Consider the following 22,692-nt stretch of genomic DNA (forward strand, 5'->3'; position numbering starts at 1 on the left):
AGGACATATTCCGAGAGCTGTCCAACTGTCATACGTAGTGGGCTTGCCACCGGAGAGAATTTTGATGCAACTAACAGGGTCTGTATTCCATCGACGTAGGGTTCCCCGGCACTTAATGATGGCTAAGCCGGCCGGATGGCTTGGAAGAGGAACACGGTCTGGAACCGAGCCAAGCTTCCCACTTTCCCGACCCCAACGAGGGCGGAACCCAATGCCGAAAAGCTCGGGTTGGCTGAGAATGGATACACTAGGCAGCTTGGGTCCAGGGGCCCGTTGCAAAAGTCGCAAGGACTCCACAACACTAGGCAAAAGTCATCATGAACGCCCGAAGAGGGCCGAACCAGGCCATGTGGACAGGCCGACGACTGTCCAATCGCGGAATCTGGCGAGTGGTATGACAGTTCGCGCTAGCAGGAGAGAAATCACCGGCCACAGTCACATTCGGGTTCGAAACATGCAGATCACCAAGATCCCCAGGGTGCCACAATTGGGATCACCGAAATCATCTACGAATATGATGTGGAAGCAGTCTTTGCATAAGGACCTCGTATGAGCCTGGACCCAGACCAGCCGCATTCGGCCTCAAGAAACTGACAGGTCAGACAGGCCTCCCATCCCTGGGAGACTTCAACCTTTTCGAATGGATTGTCGGCCGACTGGGCGGGACAGCAAAGAAACACTTCTGCTTAACTAGTACACCTCAAAGACGACGATGTTTTGCCATGAGGGTACTGGGGTTACATTCGTTGGCTACTAGCGAAGCGAACGCATTCACTAAGCATGGGGTGCAAATATTTAAAATTTGTAATTAGGGCGGTAAGCAAAAACTATCGGAAAACCAGCACCATGGCATGATAGCTAGGTCTCTAATGATAGATCCAATGTAAGGCTATTAGACCATCTTCACCCGCACACCGTTAGTGCCCTGCTTTGCCACGGGAATAAACATGTCGTGATCGTAAGCAACATCTTCGTCGTTGGTCTCGAAAAGGCGCATGTTCGGCAGAACGCGCAATGCAAGGGCCGTTAGGCACAAGTTGAGCTCGCACAACGCCAAGCTAGAAAATGTGCATGTTAGCATAATTGATTCTGGAAGGAACATCAAGATTTGAGACTCAAAACTTACTTCATTCCTAGGCAAGATCTGCTACCCTTCGAGAAGGAAAGCATACCACGCTCAACATCTTTCCGGCGTTGATTGTTCTCGTCTAGCCAGCGCTCAGGGGCAAATTGATATGAGTCAGGGAAGACGGTCTCGTCGTGATGAGTGATGGCAGAAGACATGCCAACCGCGTAACCTCGGGGAATGAAGTATTCGATAGGCTTCTTGTTGAACTCGCCACGGTAGACCAAGTTCTCCTCAGTCGGAACACGAGCCGTACGAGCCGACACGCCGTAGGAAAGTCGCAAACCTTCCTGAAGGACGGCACCGAGATAAGGCAAGTTCTCAAGAGTGGTCCAGGAGGGAAGGTGCTTTGGGTCATCAACGACTGAATTCAGCTCCTTCTGAAGCTTGACGAGCAACTCGGGCTTGGTCAGCAAGTGGTAGGTAATGACACCCAAAGCCCAGCTGGTGGTTTCGGTTCCAGCACCAACAACAGCGGCAGCTTCGTCGGCCAATCGCTGCGGGTTCTTCTCGAGAAACTCAAGATCCGACTCCAGGAGAGAACCGAAGACTGTGGGGCGTTCATGCCGGATGCCGGCGTCAAGTTCGGTCTTGGTCCTCTTGACCTTGTTGGGAATATCGATCTTCAGCGTACGAATAAGTAGGGCAATGTCCGCTGGTAAATAGTCGACGAGCCTTGGTCTTGTCAGTTCGACCACTCTTCAATAACATAATGCATCTGATAGGAACCACATACCACTCGCCGAGAACGGCAAAGGACTTTGTCCAAGGGAAGAAGCGGAAGATGAAGACAGGCCTGAGGATAGATGCAGTCGGCTCACGGAAGTTGGGGTACCAGCTATCTTGATTCAGGAATCCGAAGCTCTCGCCGAAGCAGTACCCGGAAATGGCATCGGACGTGAAACAGCTGTAGGCCATAGTCACATCAAAAGGCTCCTGCTTGTCCGTCTGGGCCAGCAACTTGTCACAAAGCTTCTGAACCAAGCCGTGTACATCGCTCTCAAGGCGCGAAATCATGCTGCGAGAGAAGAACTTGGCCAGAGGGATTCGCCGGACACGATGCAGATCATGGTTGACGGTACCAAAGCCGGACTCGCCCAGGCTGAGGTTGCAGAGACAATCAGCAAAAGTCATCCTGCTTCGTGGTAACAGAAGGGGTTTCTTACGCAGATCCGTTAATTTGATGAACAGGCTTGTCACGCCTGCGGCCGCTGACGGCATAGATCTCATCGGAAAAGCCGGTATCGTTGCAGTGTACTTCATGAGGACTGATGCGAACGATAGGGCCTGGCAGCGGTGTCAGATTTCATCGCAGTTCCGAGAACGTGGCTCAACTTACCATACTTCTCGTGCATGCGACGAATTTCGCCAGTGTAGCGGCCGAACAGAACGACATCGTAGTAAAACTCGGGGATATATGTAGCTGCAGACAGCTTGGGTCCAGGAATATGGCTCAGTGGGTGCAGAGGCGAGATGTTGTAGAGAGCTTTGAGAAGCTGGTACACCAGCCAGATGGCGCCGAGGCCCAGGACATTGTGTGCCGTGAGGTACGACGTCGATACGTCTAGAGGTGACGGTATAGTCTCACTTGTCATTTTGTCTCGATTGCCGAAAGGAAGGATGAAGAGGTTGGAGCACGAACCGGAGAGTGAAGAAGAGACATTGTCGTTTCTCACCTTTCAAACATTCACCATGATTGTGTGGAGAGTCTGGGGGGACGAAGGCCAAGGGACGTTCCACATATATCGCATTTGGTCTACGCCCAAAAAAGCTACTGGGCCGAGGGCTGCAACGTTCGAGTACATGGGTCAGTGGCAGGAGGGATCAACAAGGACACCAAGGCAAAACATCGTAAAGGATGCTGGAGTCCTCATTTCCCCACAGTTGCGCAGATGGATTGAGTTTGTTGTTCACGATCCGATGGTAGCTGCCCGAATGTGCTGATAGGCTGGTTTTCAAACGTCTGTTCGCGTTGTAACGGGGTCAAATCCATGGTATAGTGTAATAAAGTGCAAAACGGCTTTCTGGTGGGTAAAGCCTCGGCCGGAGGTGGTAAACGGGCCGCGAACGGAGACATGGAGATTTGTTTATGAATATTGGCAGCTGGTTGGCTGAGAAAAGGACCCCTGAGGATTGCATTCATACACTGCCCCTCATTGCCATACAGGGTGGATCGCGGACTACTTTCGGCCAGATAGAAGGCCCTAATTACGTAGCACACAGCTTCATTCGTCCACGTGTAAATAAATCGGCCGAAGGCCCCTTTCGAGCTCTCCAGTTAAAACGGATCCCACGGCAGAACGAAGGGTCGGGCAATACATGGTGAAATAGGCCGAAAAGAATGGTCGCCCGGCATCCGGATGCGTCGTCTCCGCCAAATGGCTCCGTTGGCGGGAACGGGAATGGAACTAGGCCGGTATCTACCTACTCTTTCGCCCGGACGAGCCCGAGTTGGACTTTTCGGGAGTGCTTCAGGAGCCGGTCGGTGCTGATGCTACACATCTTAAGTCAGCTAAAGTAGCTGTCCCTCTAACGGATGAAAAGGGGATCGAATATCAGTAGCAATCACTGGCAAGTATGGGTTATCCAGCCGTTGCGCTTTAGTTTGTTACTTGGTATTATTTCGTAAGTTGAATCGACCAGTGCAAGATGATTCGATCACAATTTCCCTGTGTGTTCTCCGTGCCGTGTAAAGAAATTGTCAATATTCGACTATACACAGTCACCAGATGATCTAGGTCCTATCACGATAGCCTGGATATACGACAACTATGCAAGTAACTACGCAAGTCTCCGGAGGACAAGCCGAAACGGGGGACGGGTTGGTGCAGAAGGACCCCACAGGAAGATGCTGTGCCGCAATGTAAGCCTCATTTTCCTCCATTCATTACCCTTAGCTTTGACGGATTAGGATAATCAGCCAGTTACTGCATTTGCTTGCCTTCTGTTTGGATTACGATCTTCGCAGCTACCGGGATTATGTGATATGTGGGGAGCGAATGCGTGTCATGCCAACATGGTTCTGACATTCAACCATGCAACTGTAGCTCTTGGATGACCTCTGCCCTGTACTCACGGACTAGAGTTTGAATCCTCAAGTCTCTGTGCCTTAGTCAATTCGAACTGAAAGTGACTTCCAACGTCCTTGCTTTTCATACAAATCATCATGAACCTGTTTGTAGCACTGAATCAGGTTCCGATCAGTTCGCGAGACCCAGTGCAACCAACGAGCTCAACTGAGGTTCCGGGAATCTAACCACATTGCTTTGTATGATAACGCAGCCATAAGCCATGATGAGTATGGATATTTCAATTTAGAGTAATTTCGATATATTCATGTTGGTGGAATATCTGGGCGATTGCGGAAGATAGAGAAACACCTTGCTGTAACCTCCTCTGCAATAATTCGTCCGCAGGCAGCAACGTCTTCGTTACTCATACCAGAGTTCGAGAGCTTTGCGTGTGCCAATGCTATTGCAGGTACGATAAACGCTTTCCCAACGAAGTCCTGTGTTTTAAGCCGCTCCTCGGCGATGACCAGATAGCGCTCAATGATTCCAATGGATCGATCTCTGAGCTCTGTAACCAAGGTCCAAGGCTGATGGTTTTTCAGAGATGCCTCCATTTGGAAACAAAGAAAAAGAATCGCCTGGAGCGCTATTGTCCTGAATATATTGCCAGATGTTCTCATCAAGACAACAACTCCATTATAGTCATTATGGTCGTTTTGACCTGCCGGGGGATCAATTCGTTCTAGGAGGGACAAGGCGGTACTCATGCATATGTTATAAGAATAGGCATACGAAGGCCTTCTGAGTATGGCAAACGGTAGATGCAGAGCCAAAAGTGATCTCTGGCATAGACATTTGGGGAACCCCCGAGAAAAGCCTAGGTGGCCGGGTTGGTCTTTTTGTACCGGAGGGGAAGATAGAAGTGGATGTGCCAGAGCTTCAAGTTCTTCATGAAGCCTTGAAGCTTCCTCGTAACTTGTTGAGCATTTGATGTTGTTAAGAAACTGTGCAATACGCATTCTCACAGTCAAGGTTGAGACTAGGATGCCTCGGGGTGAGGCGGCTTTCGAGGCGGCACCTTCAACCTTATCGTTTGCGTTGTGATCATCCGGTAACGGCATGTCCCAGTCGTTACAAGTCACCGCTGGTTGCATCCCTTGGTCCATTGAGCTTTGCAAGTCAAGCTCTAGGATTGTGTACCATAGGTTTTGTCGAATATCTAGTTGTTCTTTGGAGAAAATTTGGTCCAAAAAGTAAGGATCACGGTGTAGGCCTGCCATCATGGCGTTTCGTACAAGCATGCCTGATGAGGGCCAACATGCAGAAAAGTCTAGACTGTAAGTGTGTCTCATGAGCTCAATGAGGCAACAAGCCTGCAGTGTGTTAATGTCGCCCGGGTTTAGTCGTAGAGCGACGCCTTGCCACGCAAGGATAAGATGCCACCAACCCATGGTTTTAGTGTGTGGTAGGCGCGCGTTGGACTGGTCGACGGTGCCATTTCCAATGGCGACAACGAGCAAAATTTGGATACAAATGGAGATGGAAACGCTTTCAGGGGCTTCCCAGAACATCTGGGTCTGAGCCTGAAAACTGGACTGGTGCAGGAATCGAAAAACAGAGCCGAAAGTTTCGAAGTATCTCTCGATGAGTGTGTCTGTCGTCTCTCTTGGTGGAAACTCGTCCAATATAGAGAGCTGGGGGCCCTGTGCATCCTCCAGAAAAAGGGTGCGGCGTTGGAATAGTTTCGTCTTCGACTCGCTAAAAGTTGTGAACTCGCCGGTTGGCAAGGAAAATCCTGCTTGGTTCGCGAGCGTTGTGATGTGGTCAAGCTAGCAGAAAGTGTCAGGTCGAATGCTAACGCTGAAGAAACAGAAGAGTAAATGGTTACCTTGAAAAAGAGCCACTGAACACCGCTGCGTCCACGCCATGTTCTTTTCGAGGTGATGTCGGCTGGAGTTGCCTCCGCCTGCGCAACAGCCCCCGTGCCAGCTGGCCGCTCTATGTCTCCATTGTGAGGTCTCTCGTACAAGGTTGAAGGTGCCGTTGCCGGACTCTGCGATAGGTCTCGATCGCAGGGCTCCGAGCCGAGTGATCTTTGACACACATTCGGCGATAAGTGAGGAGAACTTTGGTAAACTACGCCGCTTGGACGATCTGGATCGCCCGTCGGGTGGGGATTGGGGTCTTCAGCTCGGCTAACTGATGGAAGTGGTTGAACATCTTGCAAAATATGCCTAATCTTAGAGACTGCTGCTGGTCTGGTGTATGTACATTTGAGGGGCGGGCAGCTTTTGGAACACCGGTCGCAAGGTTTTTTTTTGTCGCATTTCAGCTTTCGGCGATGACATTCCAAGCATACCAGCATCGGCCGCTCTCTCCGGCGCCGGCGTAATTGGTGTATGTCTGACTCTGGCAGGTCGGACATACTGCTCAAAGACTGATTGGATGATGTGGAGTTTGGAGGCTGGTTAGGCGCTTGCAAGAGTGGGCGGATCTTTGAAAGAAGTGAAATGAGAAAGCATAAGCTCGGCGGAAACCTTGGAGTTAAATCAGGTTGTCCCCCGAAAGCTCGGACAAATTTGATTTCCCCCCCACTCGTAACGCCGAGCGCTCCTAATTAAGAGTTCAAACCCTGAGTCTCGGATTTAAAAGGTGGATCAACAAGTCGAACAAATGCTTCAATGACATATGCTTTCAACAATGGCATTCAAGAATCCCAGATTGTGGCGGTATGATTCCGCAATTAAAAGTCGCAGATGTCTCCGTGAACCTCAGATATGGCAAGAAATCTGTCACTCAAGATTTGGACGTTCTGCAATTGTTTTTTCTGTACACACGTCGCATTTTGTCGGTACCGAATTTAGTTGAGATGGGTGAACAAAATGCCCTTCCCGATCTGATCGATTGGACCAGTAATGACGACCCCGGAAACCCTCGCAATTTCACGCCGACAAGAAAATGGGGAGCTACAATTCACTATGCTCTCGTTACATTCATTGTAACGTTCTCCAGCTCGGTTTTTAGCTCGGCCACGGTAGCCACTAGCGAGCTATTCGGAGTTTCGCAACAGGTGATGCGCTTGGCAACGGCTCTGAATGTCCTAGTAAGTAATCTCCTCCGCCCAGAAGCACCCCCCAGCAACTCATGACTCTGTAGGGCTTTGCATTTGGACCTTTGGTTTTTGGACCTCTCTCTGAGGTATATGGCCGCAAAATACCACTTCTGATCGGATTTTTCGTTTTTTGCATCTTCAATATCCCGGTCGCGGTAGCCACAAACTTGGAGACAATTCTGATCTGCAGATTCATTATTGGTTTTGGCGGCGCTGCTCCGTTGGCCATTATTGGCGGAGCACTTGTCGACCTCTTTCTGCCTGTCGAGAGAGGTATCGCAGTCTGCATATTCGCGGGCTCGACGTTCATGGGGTCTATGCTGGGGCCGATAGTTGGCGGTTTTGTGACAAGTTCTGAACTGGGTTGGAGATGGACAGCTTGGTTCACTCTTATCCCGGGGGCAGTTCTCTGGGCCGTCCTCTTGTTCTTGATCCCCGAAACATATGGCCCTGTCATTCTCAAAAAACGAGCCCGCGAACTTCGTTTCGAGACGGGGAATTGGGCACTACGCAGTCCTATCGAGGAACATAGGTTGGAGTTCAAGGATATTGCTCACAGATACATCCTGAGACCCATGGCTATGCTCTGCCGGGAACCCATTCTGGCTCTTGTAACAATTTACATGTCGCTTATCTACGGCATCCTCTATCTTTTCTTGGAGGCATACCCTATCTCCTTCTCCGAGGAGCGTGGTTGGAGCCTGGGAGTTGGAACACTTCCGTTCCTGAGCCTGGCAGTAGGCATCTTACTGGGGGGTGTGGTGGTTTTGCTACATCTTCGACTTCGGTACGCCAAAATATACTCAAGAGATGGAAAGGTGCCACCGGAAGAGCGACTCATACCCATGATGATTGGTGGAATCATTCTCCCAGTCGGTATGTTTTGGTTCGGCTGGACAAGTAATCCGAACATACACTGGGCTCCTCAAGTTCTTGCAGGGATTCCTGTTGGGATCGGAATCATGACGATATTCCTTCAAGGGTTGGTATATATCATTGACACTTATGCTCATTTATCGAACAGCGCCGTCGCAGCCAATGTTTTTCTGCGAAGCTGGGTTGGTGCGGGCTTCACTATGTTCTCAAGCAGCATGTATCATAAGCTAGGTAAGTTGAATTCTCGCCCATTTTATATCAAATTGCACAAGCTCAACATTGTTTCTGACAGGAGTCGCATGGGCATCATCGCTACTTGCCTTCATTTCGGTAGCTCTTGTACCTCTACCATTTTTGTTCTTTTTTTACGGCAGAGCTATCAGAAGAAAAAGTCGGTATGCTCCGTTTGCTGAATAAATGCGTCGGGAAGAAAACACATTACTTAGCGTCGAGCAAAATCTTCTTCGGTAATATTTTCATTACTGAATTATCGGGGAATTTGACGCAATGTTAGACGCCTAGCATTATAAGAACATCTTGTCAAAGGGTGTCAGGATTTTCAATGTACGGTCGCGAAGATGGACAAAACAAATTACCCAGCGATAGAGAATAGGTTGCCCAAGTACTCAGGATAGAATAAGCAAGCCTGTTATTTCATGATTTATCGCGGTTGATTACCATGCAGAAAACAAACAGCATTTCATACAATGCCCCAATTATATGCCCTTGTCGGCGAAGGAAGAAAAAACGCCGACCCTAGGTCAAGAGAGTTTGACCCAACTACGATGATAGAGTCAACCGGTCTCAAAACGCTGACATGATCACTAGAAAAGAAGCAGATAAGTTTATAGAATCAGCCAGGAGCTCATGCTTGGTACTTGATGTCGTCGATACTCATTGCCATGATTGCATGGATCCAGCTTAACACATAAAGAGCTGACCGTATCGGAATGTGGGGTCGGTGCAATATAACGTCCATTTATCTGGTTTATGAACTGATGGTCATGCGGTCAACCGCCACCGAGATGGGAACTGTATGGAATCGGAATCGCCCGGCGTTGGTTCCATGACCAAAGATAAATTGGAATGTTTGCGCGCGGGAAGATCAAAACTGACGAGGTTCTTGATCAGGGGGTCTGCGTCCAGACCGAGTACGGAGATCCACTACATGCAGGTCTCTTCGGACCCTTGCACATTGTCCCCTAGCAGAGAGGCCTTGACTGCAACCTTACCTACGAGCACACTGAATGATTTGCTCTGAGAACGTTACTAATTTCTTACCAGGTGAGTTATAATCAGAGGCGTATATGGCCACAAAACTCGGATTTTCGCCGGATATCAAAACCAAACCTAGAAGAAATGCAGATGGTCACGTTTGCAGTCCGTTGGCCTCCCCTGATTGGACTTGAAGGATTGCGACCATGGAATCTTGTCCTCCGCACCTGCCCGTTGGGTCTTGGCTGGTCCAGATGTACGACCTTACAACCGAATGAAGGGCAATCTCCGGCTATAACGGCCTTCCAAAAGTAGCGAGGCATACGACGTTATTAATGCCGTTAGCCACAAAAACTTTGCCAAAGGGGAAAAAAAGCCCCGAGTGTCCAACTTGCTGTCCGCAGTCTCCTGTCTATTAAAGATGCGATATCGCCCTTCTTATCCAAGGGGACTTTATGTAGGCGATTCAAATTCCTGATAAATTCAATAGCATCTTAAATCACACACTTTGTTGCCGGCATCATGAAGTTTCTGGCCGTTTTTACTTTCCTTGTCTCCTCCGTCGTCGCAGCGGATTGGAGCAAAACCTGCAGGGATGAGCATATCGACCCGGGAACCCATATTCTATCAGCAGACTGCGATACCGGTGACGGCAAAGGCACACTCAAGCCGACCTCACTGGATTTGAATGACTGTTTTGAGTTTACGAATAACAAGCTCCAGGTATGTATCACCTTTACTCGAAGATAAACGCGCTTTAGGCCTTTGGCTGAGCAAGTTCCATGTTTGGGTCTTCATTAAATCAATGTCATCTCTTCTTTCTTTACTGACTCTTCTTTTACAGTGGGATAGCAAAGGCAACTTCGGCCAAGTGTGCGACGACTGCTACGTTTATCGACTGCCGGATCCTACATGGGGCCCAATCTTTGGGCTCAACCGGGCCTGGATGAACTGTACCTGCAACGCCGCAGAGAGCTCTGTCAATCTCGGTGAGTCAACCCCGACTTGGTTTACACTCGCCCTTTTGTCTGAGAAGTGAAACGCGTCAAGTCTTGACAACTGACATCGCTGATATTTCTTTCGTAGATTCTACACCGGTGACCAACAAATTCGGAACTTTGGTGTGCAGAGGTTAAGTGAGAAATTCCAAGTCAAATACCACCACAGATAACATGTGGTTCTCGGCGTTTAAGTCATTCGACCAGAGATTCTCCACATGGGTGTTTGAGAACAAAAGGGTTGGTAGAGGGTTTGTGTTTGAATTTGACAAATTAGGGAATATCCTACTTTGACTTGCGCTTTTATCAGTTGAATGGAAACTAGAGGATACCCTTCGATCGTTTTGAACTTTATAATATGTAAATAGCAATACTTTGATAGTAAGAGCAATGGGATCGCCAATATCATGATTTACTGTGTATTACACTGTTTGCAAACCAAATTTGCAACCATCAATATCATTGTAACCATCTCATCAAACAATTTGGTAAATCAGAGCTCTGCAGAGAATTTCCTTGCTTTGCGTTCTCTCCCGGAAACCTATCAGAGGTCGGGCTTTCGCCGTCACCGACCCCGTGAAAAATGTATCAAGTGCCATTGAGAGTTTTTGTATTTGTGTGGGATGGATATATGAGGATATCAACAAGCTTTTCGCTATTACTGCCACGTTATTGTCACAGTCTTTCTGGCAGCCGTTCCGGATCTGCTAGAAGGGGTAAGACTGTCGTGGGGACGGGATCGATCCCGGAGGGATCGTGAGATGTCGCGAATAGAGGTCCAACGTAAATCAGGCAAACAGAGCAGAAAGGACCAAACAACACAAGCAGCAAAGTGAAAGCTAGGTATGAGCAAAGTGATATCTTCAAGGTTGAACCCCCCCCCCATGGGTTCTGGCGTGTATCTGTCTATATACACCGCGGTCACGTGTTCCATCACGTGTCCTATGCCAAGCCTGGTTGACTTAGACGAAAAGACGTTGACAAGTGCCCCTCCTTTGAGAGGTAATCGTCCCGATTACTCCAACCGATCCCTGTATCCTTCATGTACAAACGCGAAATATCTCACAAGTCCCATGTATTCTCTCGATCCTCACACGAACGACAGTCGAGTCCTCTTGGGCGCCGGTTCACGGACTTCCTCTTCCTCCACTGGCTCTGCCGGGCGCTTCGCCTGGCTGGTGCCGACCTTCCCCGCAATGTCGTCGACTTTCGCGACGAGGTCAGCGAATGGGCCCTTCTTGAACTTATCAAGCGCGGCCGCCGGGCCGACTTTCTTGCCGAGTGCCGACACAGTGGTTTCGATGCCAGTTATGGTGGCCTTGTGCTTCTCGAACCCTTCGCGTACGGCCTCTTGCATGTCATTAACGTACGTAGAGACTTTGTTGATTTCCACGGTGTTCTTATCGACCTTGGGGATAAGCTTGTTCGCGATGTCGTTGCCTAGACGCATGTGGTTCGCGTTGGCTGTGTCAAGGTTCGCGGAAAGCTTGTTAACGGTCTCGAGGGCACCCTGGAGCGCTGTCTCCAGCGTCTTGATGCGCTCTTCATATGCCGCCGTTGTCTGGACGACGTTGTCGACTTTCTCGTCGAGCTCCTTGACAACGTTGTGAGTCGCCGGATTGATGTGAACGTACTCGAGTTGAGCGGCGGTCAGCAGGTCGAGTCGTCCCACCATAAGGAGGGTGCCGGCGATGCTGGCGTTAAGGTTGCCGGGTGGTTCCACGAAAGTTGCGCCGAGGATCTGGGCGTGCGTGGGGAGGTACTCTGTCCATGGTTCACCTTTCAGGTACGCTCTGCGAACCTTGTCGATCTTGTCTGTGACCGTACGGAAGTATGCGACCGATGTGATGCCAGGGCGCTTGCACGACTCCTTGGACTCGTAGAATTTCTCGATCCAGTTCCGAACTTCGATGTGAAGTTCCGGGTTCGGGTTGGTCTTGAACGCCTGTTTGGCGCGTTTCTTGGCTTGCTCGTAAGTTGGGTACTGGATGGTACGGGGACCCTTGGGTGTTGCAGGGGTTCGCGAGCGCGCGTTCCTCGGGGTCTTGGGGGTCTTAGCACCCGAGACGACCGGTTCGTCCTCGCGATCCTCGAACGACTCGTTGTCGGTGTCATTGGACCGGTTGTCTTCCTGATCGGAGTCGGTCTCGGTATCCTCGCGATCGTCCATGCTGTCCTCGGGATCTTGGGCCCCACTGGCTTGGGCGTGGTGGCGTCTTCTCAGGTTGGGGAACAAGGGCTTAGCCGAATCGGTGCCCTCCGCGTGTTCGGTGCTCTGTTCCTCGCGAGCGGACTCGTTTCCCGCGGGAGGCCGGGGCGGAGTCAGGACCTGGAGGTCCTCCTTGTCCATGATCGTCTCCTCGACTTGCTCGTCATCTTGCGCGTTAGACGCGGTCTCGTTATGGACTGGTTGTTCCATTTGAGCCTTGTTTTCCGCGATGAATTGTTCGAAGTCGAATGCCGCCTCGTCGAAGTTGCCGGCCACGTTGGTGGGCAGGTGAGCAGGTTGGTATTGACGGTTACCGCTCATTCTGGGTCGCGTCGCGGGTTACTGGTAGAGACGCGCGCGAATATTCGTGCCTACTGTGTAGGTCAAAGGGAGAAATAGGGTGTAGCAGAATAGAAAGAAAAGAAAAGGTAGATATCGCGAGATTCTCGCGGCTCTGCTGCTGGAGGTTGGTTGTAGAAAGGAAAGTTGTTGTGGTGGTTGTGGGTGGGGATAAATAACCGTGCTGGGCCAATATCGGAAGGGGCAGTGAATGTGGGCAGTTGCGGCAGGAGCGGTGAATCTACGTAACTACGGCAGGAGCTGTGAATCCAAGCGGAGTTTGAGTAAGGATAGAGTAGGCAAGTACGGCTGGCGCAGCGATCTACTGTTTATTTTATCGCCCGCCGTATTACCCCCGCCTGGCTGGAAATATCGCGTTGTTCGCGTTGTTGTTGGTAAGAATAATCCCTCAGCTTTGTTCCTGTTGAAGGGATTGTTTGAAGTGAAAGGGAAGCTGACCTTGTTGAAAGGTGGTGGTTCGCGATCCGGCCGCGAACAATCTCTTTATGCCTGGTTCTATTGTCCAGGCTGTTGTCTGGCTTCTCGCTTCGTTGCCGCCAGGAAGTTGTCCAAGGCCGACTGTGGTTTGCCTTTCTTACGGAATTCCACTGCCCAGTCGATGGGATTCGCGGTATCGTACTCATCTACCTCCTCCATTGCTTTGGTGTTGAAGTTCTCACGAGGTTCCCAGGTATCCACCGCTGCCGAATATCCCCGCCATCGCACGAGATACTCGGGCGCTGGGTGTTTGCCGCGTCGCCACCTGATCCTTCTCTTGACAATCCTTTCGACTTCATATTCTAGTGCGCCGTCCACCTTGACTGGCTCCGGGGGAGATACCTCGCGATTAAAGGGATCCTCCCCCTGTGGTGCCTTCCATAGCTGGGCCACAGATATCACCGGGTGAACTCGCCAGTGGCTGGGGATGTTGAGCTCACAGGCGAGCGGTCCTGCTTTTCGGATCACTTGGAATGGCCCTGCTCTCTGTGGGGACCACTTGTGTTTCGGCTTGCCTGGGAGAGAGTACCCGTGGCCGAGGCGGATGTACACCTTGTCTCCCACATCGAAGTCCACCTGTTGGTGGCGCTCGTCATATCGTTCCTTGCGAATAAGCCCGGCTGCGTCTATAAGCGCCAACGCTTCTTTCTGGTATGTGTTCCGTAGTACGTCCAGAGACTCTGTCGGCGTATCCGCTTCACTAACAACGTCTATCACAGTTCGTGGGCGGAATCCCAGCGTCAACTCATTAGGGGAGCATCCCAGAGTGACTGATAGCGCGTTGTTGATCGTGTGTTGAAGTGACGGGAGGATCTCAGTCCACGGTATTTCCGGGTCGGTGAAAGTGTGGTATCGGATCGCGATTTCGACCGTTTGGTTCGTTCGCTCGCTCTGCCCGTCTGTCTGCGGGTGGTAGGCTGTGGCCACGAGTAACTTGGTGCGGAGGGCGTGGAATATCCCCCCCCATACGGCCGATACGAACTTTGGGTCTCGGTCGCTAATGATTTCCTTGGGAAGTCCCCAGTCGCAGAAGAGAAGTACCCGGATCAGTACCTGTGCCCAGTCCCGGGCCTTGTACTTTGTGTTTCCTGGAATCAATAAGATCTTCTTGCTAAACTTACATGTTACAGTGCACAGGCTATCGTACGCCTCATGGCCGGGAACCATCCAGAACGAGGCCGTTGAGGAGGTCTCTGGCATGTCCGTGATGAAGTCGATTGTGATGGTGTGATATGGGATGCCGGGTGTGACGATAGGCTGGAGCGAACCCACTGGCTTCGTGCGATCCGTTCGATTTTCCTGGCACGTTGGGCAGTGTGCGATATACCGTTTGACGGCACGTTTCTTGTTTTTGAAGTGAATGCCCCGAAGTTCAGCTAACATCCTGTCTGTTCCTAGGTGGAATTTCGCGTCATGCGCGAGAGCGAGCACGTCTACTGCCACGCTCTTGGGCACACAGAGTTCGCGCGTCCCGTCAGATGCGAGGTGGTATAGGCGTCCCTTCTCGTCAATCATGTATGGTTTCACTCTCCTATGCGATCTCGGTTTTTTGCGTCTCGGCTGTTCCGCTAACTTCCTTGCTTCCTGCGGGGAGATGTAGGGGATGTTACTTGCTTCCATCTTTTGGACTATGGCGCGCAGGTTGCGTAGCCGTTTGTCACCTTGGTATCCTGTTACAATCTTACGTGTGAGTTCTTCCGGAATATGGGTGAACGTTGCAGTCACCGTTCCTGATGGCATGCCTGCTGTGGTGGCTAGGTGTGCTGTCTCGGGTTCATCCACGTCGTCTTCGTCATTGATATCTGCCAGTTCATCCTGGTGTGGGAACCTAGCCGAGATGTCCGGGCGCGTCGTGGCCAGTCTGCTCAGCGCGTCTGGGACCACGTTAAGCTTTCCCGGGACATGGAAGATTTTCAGCCTGAACTGCGAGAGGTAGTTCGCTGCATTTGCCAGTTTAAGGTTTGCCTTATTGAGGTCCATGGTCCTCAACGAGGTATGGGTGACAATCCCGACCGTCGCCGCATGGTCGGTAAGGATGTTCACCTCGTTTCTGTTTGACTGGACTAATTTCCTGAGTTTCTTTACAGCCCAGACCACAGCCGCCACCTCTGCCTCAGTGGCGCCGAAACGTTTTTCCGCTGTTGTGGTGGTCCGTGACAGGAAAAGTATGGGTCTAACGTGTTTCTGCGCGATATCCCTGCCAGGGATCTTTGCGCCATCCCATTCCTCATCCAGCTGGAACACCATAAGGCCGAACCCATTAAGACAAGCGTCGACTTTGAAAAAGAGGGGTTTCTCAGGGTCGTGGTGATGTCTCACGGTTTGGTCGCAAAGTTGGTTCTGCAGGGCCCGCCATGCCTCAAGCTCTGATTCTGTTGGCTCAAACTTGGCCTTAGCGAAGCGAGCTGCCCGCGTCGCTCGGGATAGTTCCTTGGGTAAGTCGCCTTTCTCCCGCATCTGTGCCTGCATGTTGGTTTTCCGTTGCTGAAGTGGCGCAGTTATCACGTCATGCCAGGGTATCCCGTGGCGTAACCACCCTGACATTCCGAGATACATCTCGAGTGCCTTGAGATTTCGCGGGAACTCCAGTTTCCGGAATGCAGCTATACGGTCATCTGTTTTCCGGATTCCATCTCCATCCACGACGTATCCAAGCAATTGCACGGATGGGAACCCAATAAACGATTTTGAAGCGCCAATATGGATCCGGTTCTCATCCAATATTCGCAGGACTACCTCCAGGTGCTGAAGGTGTTGCTCCTCGGAGTCGCTGAAGATCACGATATCGTCGATATATGCCTTGACAAAGTGGCGGTGTTCATGGAACAGTCTATCCATGAACCGCTGGGCATAAGCTGGAGCGTTCTTAAATCCCATCAGGACCACGTTGGAGTACTCAAGTCCCCTGGGACTTATCATTACCATCCTGTCCCTGTGTTTTGAGTACACGCCAAGTTGGTGGAAGAACCCAGATGCATCGAACATCGAGATTCGTTTCTTTCCGCGCAGTGCTCCCATAATATCCTCCTGGTCAGGGAGTGGGTATACGTCTGGGATTGCCCACCTATTGAGGGGGCGCATGTCACTAACTACCCGGCCCTTGTGTTTGGTCCCGTCCTCCTTGAATTTCCACACGATGAACAGGGGACAGGCGATTGCCGCTGGCTGCATCATCCACCCGGCTTTCCCGGCTGCATGGCGTTTGTCCATGTCCTCATCGAGGAATCTCCGGTCTTCCAGGCCAAGTGGGAATGGCTTGATGTTCTGCTTCTGGTTCTGCCATCCGTCTAGTAAGTTGATGCGCATCCTATCCTCATCCGGCATGGGAATTATCCCGCGATCCTTGTATATGTCGTTCTGGTCGATTAACTCCAGGAGCTGTAGGGCGAAATCCTCGTCGTCAGCGCATATTTCCACGCCCAGCTTGCTTTTCTTCGTTGGGTACGTGCGTGGCTTTGATATGCCGTATGACGGTGGCTCCCGATATGCCGGTGGTCGATCTGTTGGCTGCTCCGGCTGGTGGATGGCAGTCATGATGTTCTCGGGTATATCCGTGAAGTTCACGCATTCCATGGCAGCTATCTCGTCCAGATCATCTTCATCAATCAGCTGGGCCACCTCTTTCCCGCTGTATGGGACCAATCTTCCCAGCTTTACGCCCTGGCGTACGTGTATTGGCCGGCCTGAGGTGTTGAAAATAGGCATACGCCGTGGTGTGTGATGGTCCACTATTGCTTCGAGAAGGAACTCGTGGGTGGCGTGGAACGTATATGCGGCAGGTGTACCATCGGTTGCTTCCTTTGCGGGGAGTGGGATGAAGTCCACTGGGACCAAGTGGACTGCCCCTGCCGGTATTGTCAAGTTCGCTGCGGCTGTGACTCTGCGGGTCACTGGGAAGCGGGACTCAATGGTTGCTGGTATGTTTATCCCCTGGGCCGAGCGGAGTGTGACTAACTTCTTGTTGAAGTCCACTACGACGCCGTGGTCGTCGCAGAATGGTGTCCCAAGGAGAAGTTTAGCTCCTAGGCCATCAACCAATCCGGCGGTGATTGTGATGTGAGCCATCACGTTGGTATCGCGGATGATCCCTGGGAGGTAGAAGTCGAACGTGGCCACCTCGTTGACTTCAAACGAGGAGTTGACTGCTTTCATCGCTCGTGGCTCTGTCGGACGGATCCAAGCTTTTTTGGCGAATCGGGACACCCACTGCCTGTCCGCGAGAATCGTGGATGCTCCTGTATCAATACAGACAGAGTGGTCTTCGCCGTCAGGGTCCGCCCGCGCGTTAATTCGGAGATGTGTTCGTCGGCGGCGTTGCCTCTTGGGGTCGGGTCGCACCGGGGCTTCAAGAATCTGTCCTTCTGAGATTGTGAAGTTGGCGGAGTTTCCGAGAGTGATCTCGGGTGGGATGTGAGTGCTGTCTGTAGCCAATGTGGCTTCAGTGTCTCCCTCCGCGCCTCGCAGGTAATCCTCTATGTCAGTCCATAGAGGTATGTCGTCTGGTGCTGATATCCCCGGTTGTGGTGTGGGTTTGTTTCGTTGGGCATCAGTTTTTGGTTTGTCCGTCCAATTGACAGTTGAATCTACTAGGTTATGCTCGTCGTCGTTCTCGGGATCTCCCCCTATCATATCGAGTGTGTAGCCTTCGTCAACGAGTTCATCAATGCGTTCGTCTCGGTCCTCATCGTCTTCCCACACGACCTGGGCGCGATCCATGTCGTACCCATTCCTTCGGCGGTATGACGCGTATCTGCGGCCATTGCCCCGGTCGTTCTGGTGGAACGGGCGTCTGTCCTGCCATGGCTGGTACCGTCGCTGTGGTTTGTCATACCGGTTGTCCTGGGGTCGCCGTTCCGTCCCTACGTTTCCGTGTTGGGTGCGGTATCCAGCGTTATCATCCCGTATCCGCTGCGTGTTGACTCCGTTTGGTTGCCGTTCAGCGTTACGGTTGTCGTTCCACCTTTCACGTGGTCGATCCCCGCTACGGGGGTAGCTTCCGGCGCGCCGGTCCTGGTCTTGTCTAGCGCCCCAGTACGCTTCCTCTGAAGAAGTCGTGGTGTGGTGATCTTCACTTTCCTCCGTGCTGACGAACGCGGATCTGGTGGGGGCCGCCAAGTGGGCTTCCCGGATAGCCTTCCGGCGTTCCTCTGCCAGCGTGAGGAAGGAGTCAATGGTGTCTGTTGCCGTTGGCTCATGGAGGAATTGTCGGAATATGGGGGCGAGGTTTCGGTAGAACCGGGTTAACCACTGACGTGGCTGTAAGTCTCCCCATGCCCTTGCGTATTTGAAACAGTCCTGAGCAAATGACCGTAGGTCCCTGTCACTGTGTATCATAGCCATTGTGAAGTGATGTTCCTGGAACCACTTTTCTGCGTCTGCTAGCGAAGGTCCAAACCGAAGTCGGATTCGTTCCCGAATTGCAGCCCATCCTTTAGCCCTCAGGTTGTTCTTCTCTGAGTCTAGCAGCTGGAAGTCCCACCAGTTGCGGGCAGCACCTCGGAGATAGAGGTGTATGTTGCTGCATAGCTGGTAGGCCTCGCCTAGGTCTGCCGTGTATGGGTCAACACCTTGTGTCCAAGTTTCGACTTCTCGGTGTACTGTCACCCCATTGTCGGTAAATATGGGGTCAGTTCCGTGTCGTCTTGTGTCAGCATCCGGGTAGAAGTAACCAATGGCCGGGTTTACCATCATATGTGGTTGGTGGGGCGTGGTTGATGTCCTCAGAGCTGGGGTCGTTCTCAGGGCTTCTGTGAGTGCTCGGACAAAAGAGTGGATCGCCATGTCCTGGTTGGCTTGCTGGTTTGGAATGGCTGTGGGGTATGTGTTTATCCCCTGGTATTGCGGGTTGTACGGCGTGTGACCTGTGTATTGCTGGGAGTGGGGCGGGGTGTTTTGTTGTGCCTGTGTGGGCGCCGTCGGATATGGCGGTGGATTTTGCCTGACTGTCCCATCTGAAGGTACACTGGCTGGTCCCGCTTGGTGCTGGAGTGGCGGTGTGCTGTTGGGTATAGGGGGTTGTGCTGGGGGATATTGCCCGTAGATGTTGGGATACATCCCGGGTGGAGGGTTGAAATTCTGGTGTGCCATGTTTGGCACATAGGCTTGTCCCTGGTATTGATGTGGACCTAGTGGGGGTTGCTGAAAACCTTGCTGAGGGTATGGCTTGTGTTCCCATTGGGCCTGGGTTGTCATCGGATATTGCCCTGGAAGTCCTGGGAGTAGTCCTGGGGGTGTGTTATAAGGCCCTTGCTGTTGAAGCGGTTGTTTGTGATATCCCTCAGATGAATCGGGAGGTTGGGCTGTGGGGACAGCGTGATCTCCTTGACTCGTTCGAGGGGGTCTCACGGGTTCCTTTCCTTTCGAGGAGGATGCCTCCGACTGGGGGTTCTGGAGCGCAGTCATCGGGATTACCGTGGCCACTTCGTCCGGTGGAATAGGGGGCGGTTTTCGGGGTGGGAGTGGTTCCCGTGTCTGTTGCGGTCCTGGGGGTGTTGTCTGTTCTTCTGCGTGGGAGGTCTGCGAGTTTGTGCGACTGAGGGCTGGCAGTGGTGCGTGTTCGTGAAGTTGCGCGTTGAGAAGAGGATCTTTCCGCGCTGCTCGTACGAGTCTGATCACCGCACGTATTGTTGACGTTGCTGCCCATGAGTCGCTGTTGTATCCTGCTGGGAGTTGGAATCCGTTCTCCCACTCTTCCTCTGTGTATATTGGTCGAGAGGCTGAGTCCCAATCTAGTGTACACAGTCGTTGGGCGTCCTCAAGGAAAAATTGATCAAGTTCCTGTACGCGCGGATCTCGTGGATTCGCCCGTCGCCAGGCTGTAAACCTGCGGCACTCTTTGATGTGCCCTGGTGTGATGAACATGGGATATGTATGTCGAGGTCGGTTGGAATTAGGGTCCTTCTCGTGACTGGTCACGAAAAGAAAATTCCTGGTGTCGTAAGAGGTCGTGCTACCACTTGTCACAGTCTTTCTGGCAGCCGTTCCGGATCTGCTAGAAGGGGTAAGACTGTCGTGGGGACGGGATCGATCCCGGAGGGATCGTGAGATGTCGCGAATAGAGGTCCAACGTAAATCAGGCAAACAGAGCAGAAAGGACCAAACAACACAAGCAGCAAAGTGAAAGCTAGGTATGAGCAAAGTGATATCTTCAAGGTTGAACCCCCCCCCCATGGGTTCTGGCGTGTATCTGTCTATATACACCGCGGTCACGTGTTCCATCACGTGTCCTATGCCAAGCCTGGTTGACTTAGACGAAAAGACGTTGACAGTTATCAAAGCAGCGTCAATGGCATGGGTGTTGCTGTGCGTTCTTTCCCAGATATCGACATATTGGCCATCATCCTAGCGAGATTCGGTAGAGTTTCCCAATTGTACTCGTCTTTCCACTGATTATCTAGTTTGGCCAGCAAGATAAGTTCATACAGGTTGGCCATCTCCTGGCTATCCCACACGCCCTCTCTCCGCTTCATACCACGGAGAAGATCGATGATCCTTCGCTCAAGTTCGACGTTTTCGCAAAATGCACAAACATAAGACAGTGCGGGCACGATATCGGCCGCGAGCGCAAAGGTTGGCCTAGGAAGCTCTTCCCCGGAGAATACGATGTCCTCAGCCATGTCGACAAGTCCATGCAGCTTGCTCATGTCCGAGCTTTTCATGGAACATGGTCCTTCTTGCTTATTGAATATTTCCCAGCTTCTCCGAGAGAATTGAAGTGCCTTCACCTCTGCCAGATCTGCGGGCTGAGGGTTGGACGGTAGCTGCTCTAGGAGTAGGTCAAGCCGCGAACACCATGCTTCGAAATGTGCCATCGCCTCTTCCCACTCAACTTTCTTCGTGCTGGTCGGCTGTGGCGAAGACTTGCTTCTGGCGCATGGTGACAGAGAGTGCCAACAATCTTCCGAACCGCAGTCCCAGTCATTGTCAAAGCCTTCAACAAACAACAGTTCCACAAGGTGGAGCTGATCCCGGGCCTCAGAGAGGCTTTTGAACGGTTTGCTTGTATTATCCTTGCCTTCGGTGTCGGGATGCGAGAAAAATGACAGGTCTGAAACGACATCATCTTCAATTAGCAAGGAGGCGTCCAGGCCAATGAAGGTAAACATTTTCGTGATGTCGCATAGTTGATCAAAATGCTTCTGTACCGTCTCGACTAGATACCTGTCCGAAAGCGGTACCGACTCAGGGTTGTGCTGGTTGGAAACTGATGCTTGGCGAAGCGAATCCAGCAACTTTGAACCCGCTTTTAAGTGCTGGATAGCCATATCGTACTGACCTCTTACAATCTCGAAACAGACGAAGACTAGACAGCAGATAAGTGTGAGGCGAACGTTGACTGGTGATGGGTCGGCCATTACTTGGACGATCTCGGAAACAGCGTTTCGATAATGCCTCGTCGCAAGGTTATTGAAAGCCGTAGTAGACTCGGATGGTTGTCCATCGAACGAAGGATTTTCCAAGAATGCCCTGTGAGCAACGCCAAGCGCGATGATGGCATGCTTAACCGAGTCGGAGTAGTAGCCCAGCGGCAGAATGTAGTTGTTCCATAGTTTCGCCAGAGGTGTACAATGGCCAAAGCCTGGCACTGTACACCTGTGAACGTGATGGAACATCAACCTCTCCAGAGTCGTTCCCGAGATGTCCCAATCGACGGGGGGTGCCAGTTGCACTACCGATGCCGCATGCACTCGTCTCTGCGACAGCGAAGACGTTGAGTTCGGCTGGCGATTGTCCCGTGGAGGTTCTGAATACCCATCACACTTATGTTTGTCCTTCTTGCACCGTTTGCAAGAAGGCTTTGCCTCATCGCATTTCACATGACGGGTTCTGTTGTGGCATTTAGCAGCTGGACAAGCGTTTGGCTTCAAGAAAATTAAAAATTAAAAAGGCAGCGCTGTGTAAAGATGGAAAAGGCAGAGCCTTACTTGCTATTATTGATCCAGTCGACGTCAGTCTAATCATTCTTGCATGAACTAAAGTGGCATCAGTTGTTACAAACCATGTCAAGCACCCAGTCTTAACCTTTGATGCGCTCGCCCTCGTCCGCTTTGGTTTTTTCGGCGCGAGTTCCACCGAAAAGACTCCAGTACCCGGGATTGACGTACCCAATGGCATCGTTGACTCGAGTGTGTGGCTTATGTCTTTGGGCAAATCAAAACCCCATTAGACGAACGAGTGTCAATAGCCGCGTAACTCGAAATCAAAGTGAGGCTCTCTCGGGCGTCGGAAAGTGCGGGCGCGGAATTGAGACAGGGGATGCGCCAAGATAGGCCATTTGGGCAGCGTCCACTATATAAAGCAAGCTGCTG

The 22,692-nt window shown here is 51.6% G+C and overlaps 5 protein-coding genes across 5 annotated transcripts; 1 reads left to right on the forward strand and 4 right to left on the reverse strand.

The window, feature by feature from the left end:
- Window positions 1–892: 892 nt before the first annotated feature.
- Window positions 893–2,721, reverse strand: EsH8_X_000512 (cytochrome P450; the record flags this gene model as incomplete). The annotated part of the gene is made up of 5 exons (XM_083274600.1): window positions 893–1,058; window positions 1,127–1,801; window positions 1,863–2,228; window positions 2,293–2,413; window positions 2,466–2,721. 5 exons carry the CDS (start codon window positions 2,719–2,721, stop codon window positions 893–895), a joined length of 1,584 nt encoding a protein of 527 aa, XP_083119992.1.
- Window positions 2,722–4,460: 1,739 nt separating this feature from the next.
- Window positions 4,461–6,562, reverse strand: EsH8_X_000513 (Zn(II)2Cys6 transcription factor; the record flags this gene model as incomplete). Its single annotated transcript, XM_083274601.1, has 2 exons — window positions 4,461–5,966; window positions 6,026–6,562. 2 exons carry the CDS (start codon window positions 6,560–6,562, stop codon window positions 4,461–4,463), a joined length of 2,043 nt encoding a protein of 680 aa, XP_083119993.1.
- A 444-nt stretch (window positions 6,563–7,006) lies between these two features.
- EsH8_X_000514 (MFS transporter) lies at window positions 7,007–8,647 on the forward strand (the record flags this gene model as incomplete). The annotated part of the gene is made up of 3 exons (XM_083274602.1): window positions 7,007–7,240; window positions 7,294–8,356; window positions 8,640–8,647. The coding sequence occupies 3 exons, from the start codon at window positions 7,007–7,009 to the stop codon at window positions 8,645–8,647; spliced, it is 1,305 nt and encodes a 434-aa protein (XP_083119994.1).
- Window positions 8,648–11,428: 2,781 nt separating this feature from the next.
- On the reverse strand, window positions 11,429–12,868 carry EsH8_X_000515 (uncharacterized protein; the record flags this gene model as incomplete). The annotated part of the gene is made up of 1 exon (XM_083274603.1): window positions 11,429–12,868. One exon carries the CDS (start codon window positions 12,866–12,868, stop codon window positions 11,429–11,431), a length of 1,440 nt encoding a protein of 479 aa, XP_083119995.1.
- Window positions 12,869–20,655: 7,787 nt separating this feature from the next.
- EsH8_X_000516 (uncharacterized protein) lies at window positions 20,656–22,139 on the reverse strand (the record flags this gene model as incomplete). Its single annotated transcript, XM_083274604.1, has 2 exons — window positions 20,656–21,968; window positions 22,136–22,139. The coding sequence occupies 2 exons, from the start codon at window positions 22,137–22,139 to the stop codon at window positions 20,656–20,658; spliced, it is 1,317 nt and encodes a 438-aa protein (XP_083119996.1).
- Between the last annotated feature and the right edge of the window lie 553 nt (window positions 22,140–22,692).

Source organism: Colletotrichum jinshuiense, chromosome 10 (genome assembly GCF_051148585.1).
Source record: "Colletotrichum jinshuiense chromosome 10, complete sequence".
Lineage (NCBI taxonomy): Eukaryota > Fungi > Ascomycota > Sordariomycetes > Glomerellales > Glomerellaceae > Colletotrichum > Colletotrichum jinshuiense.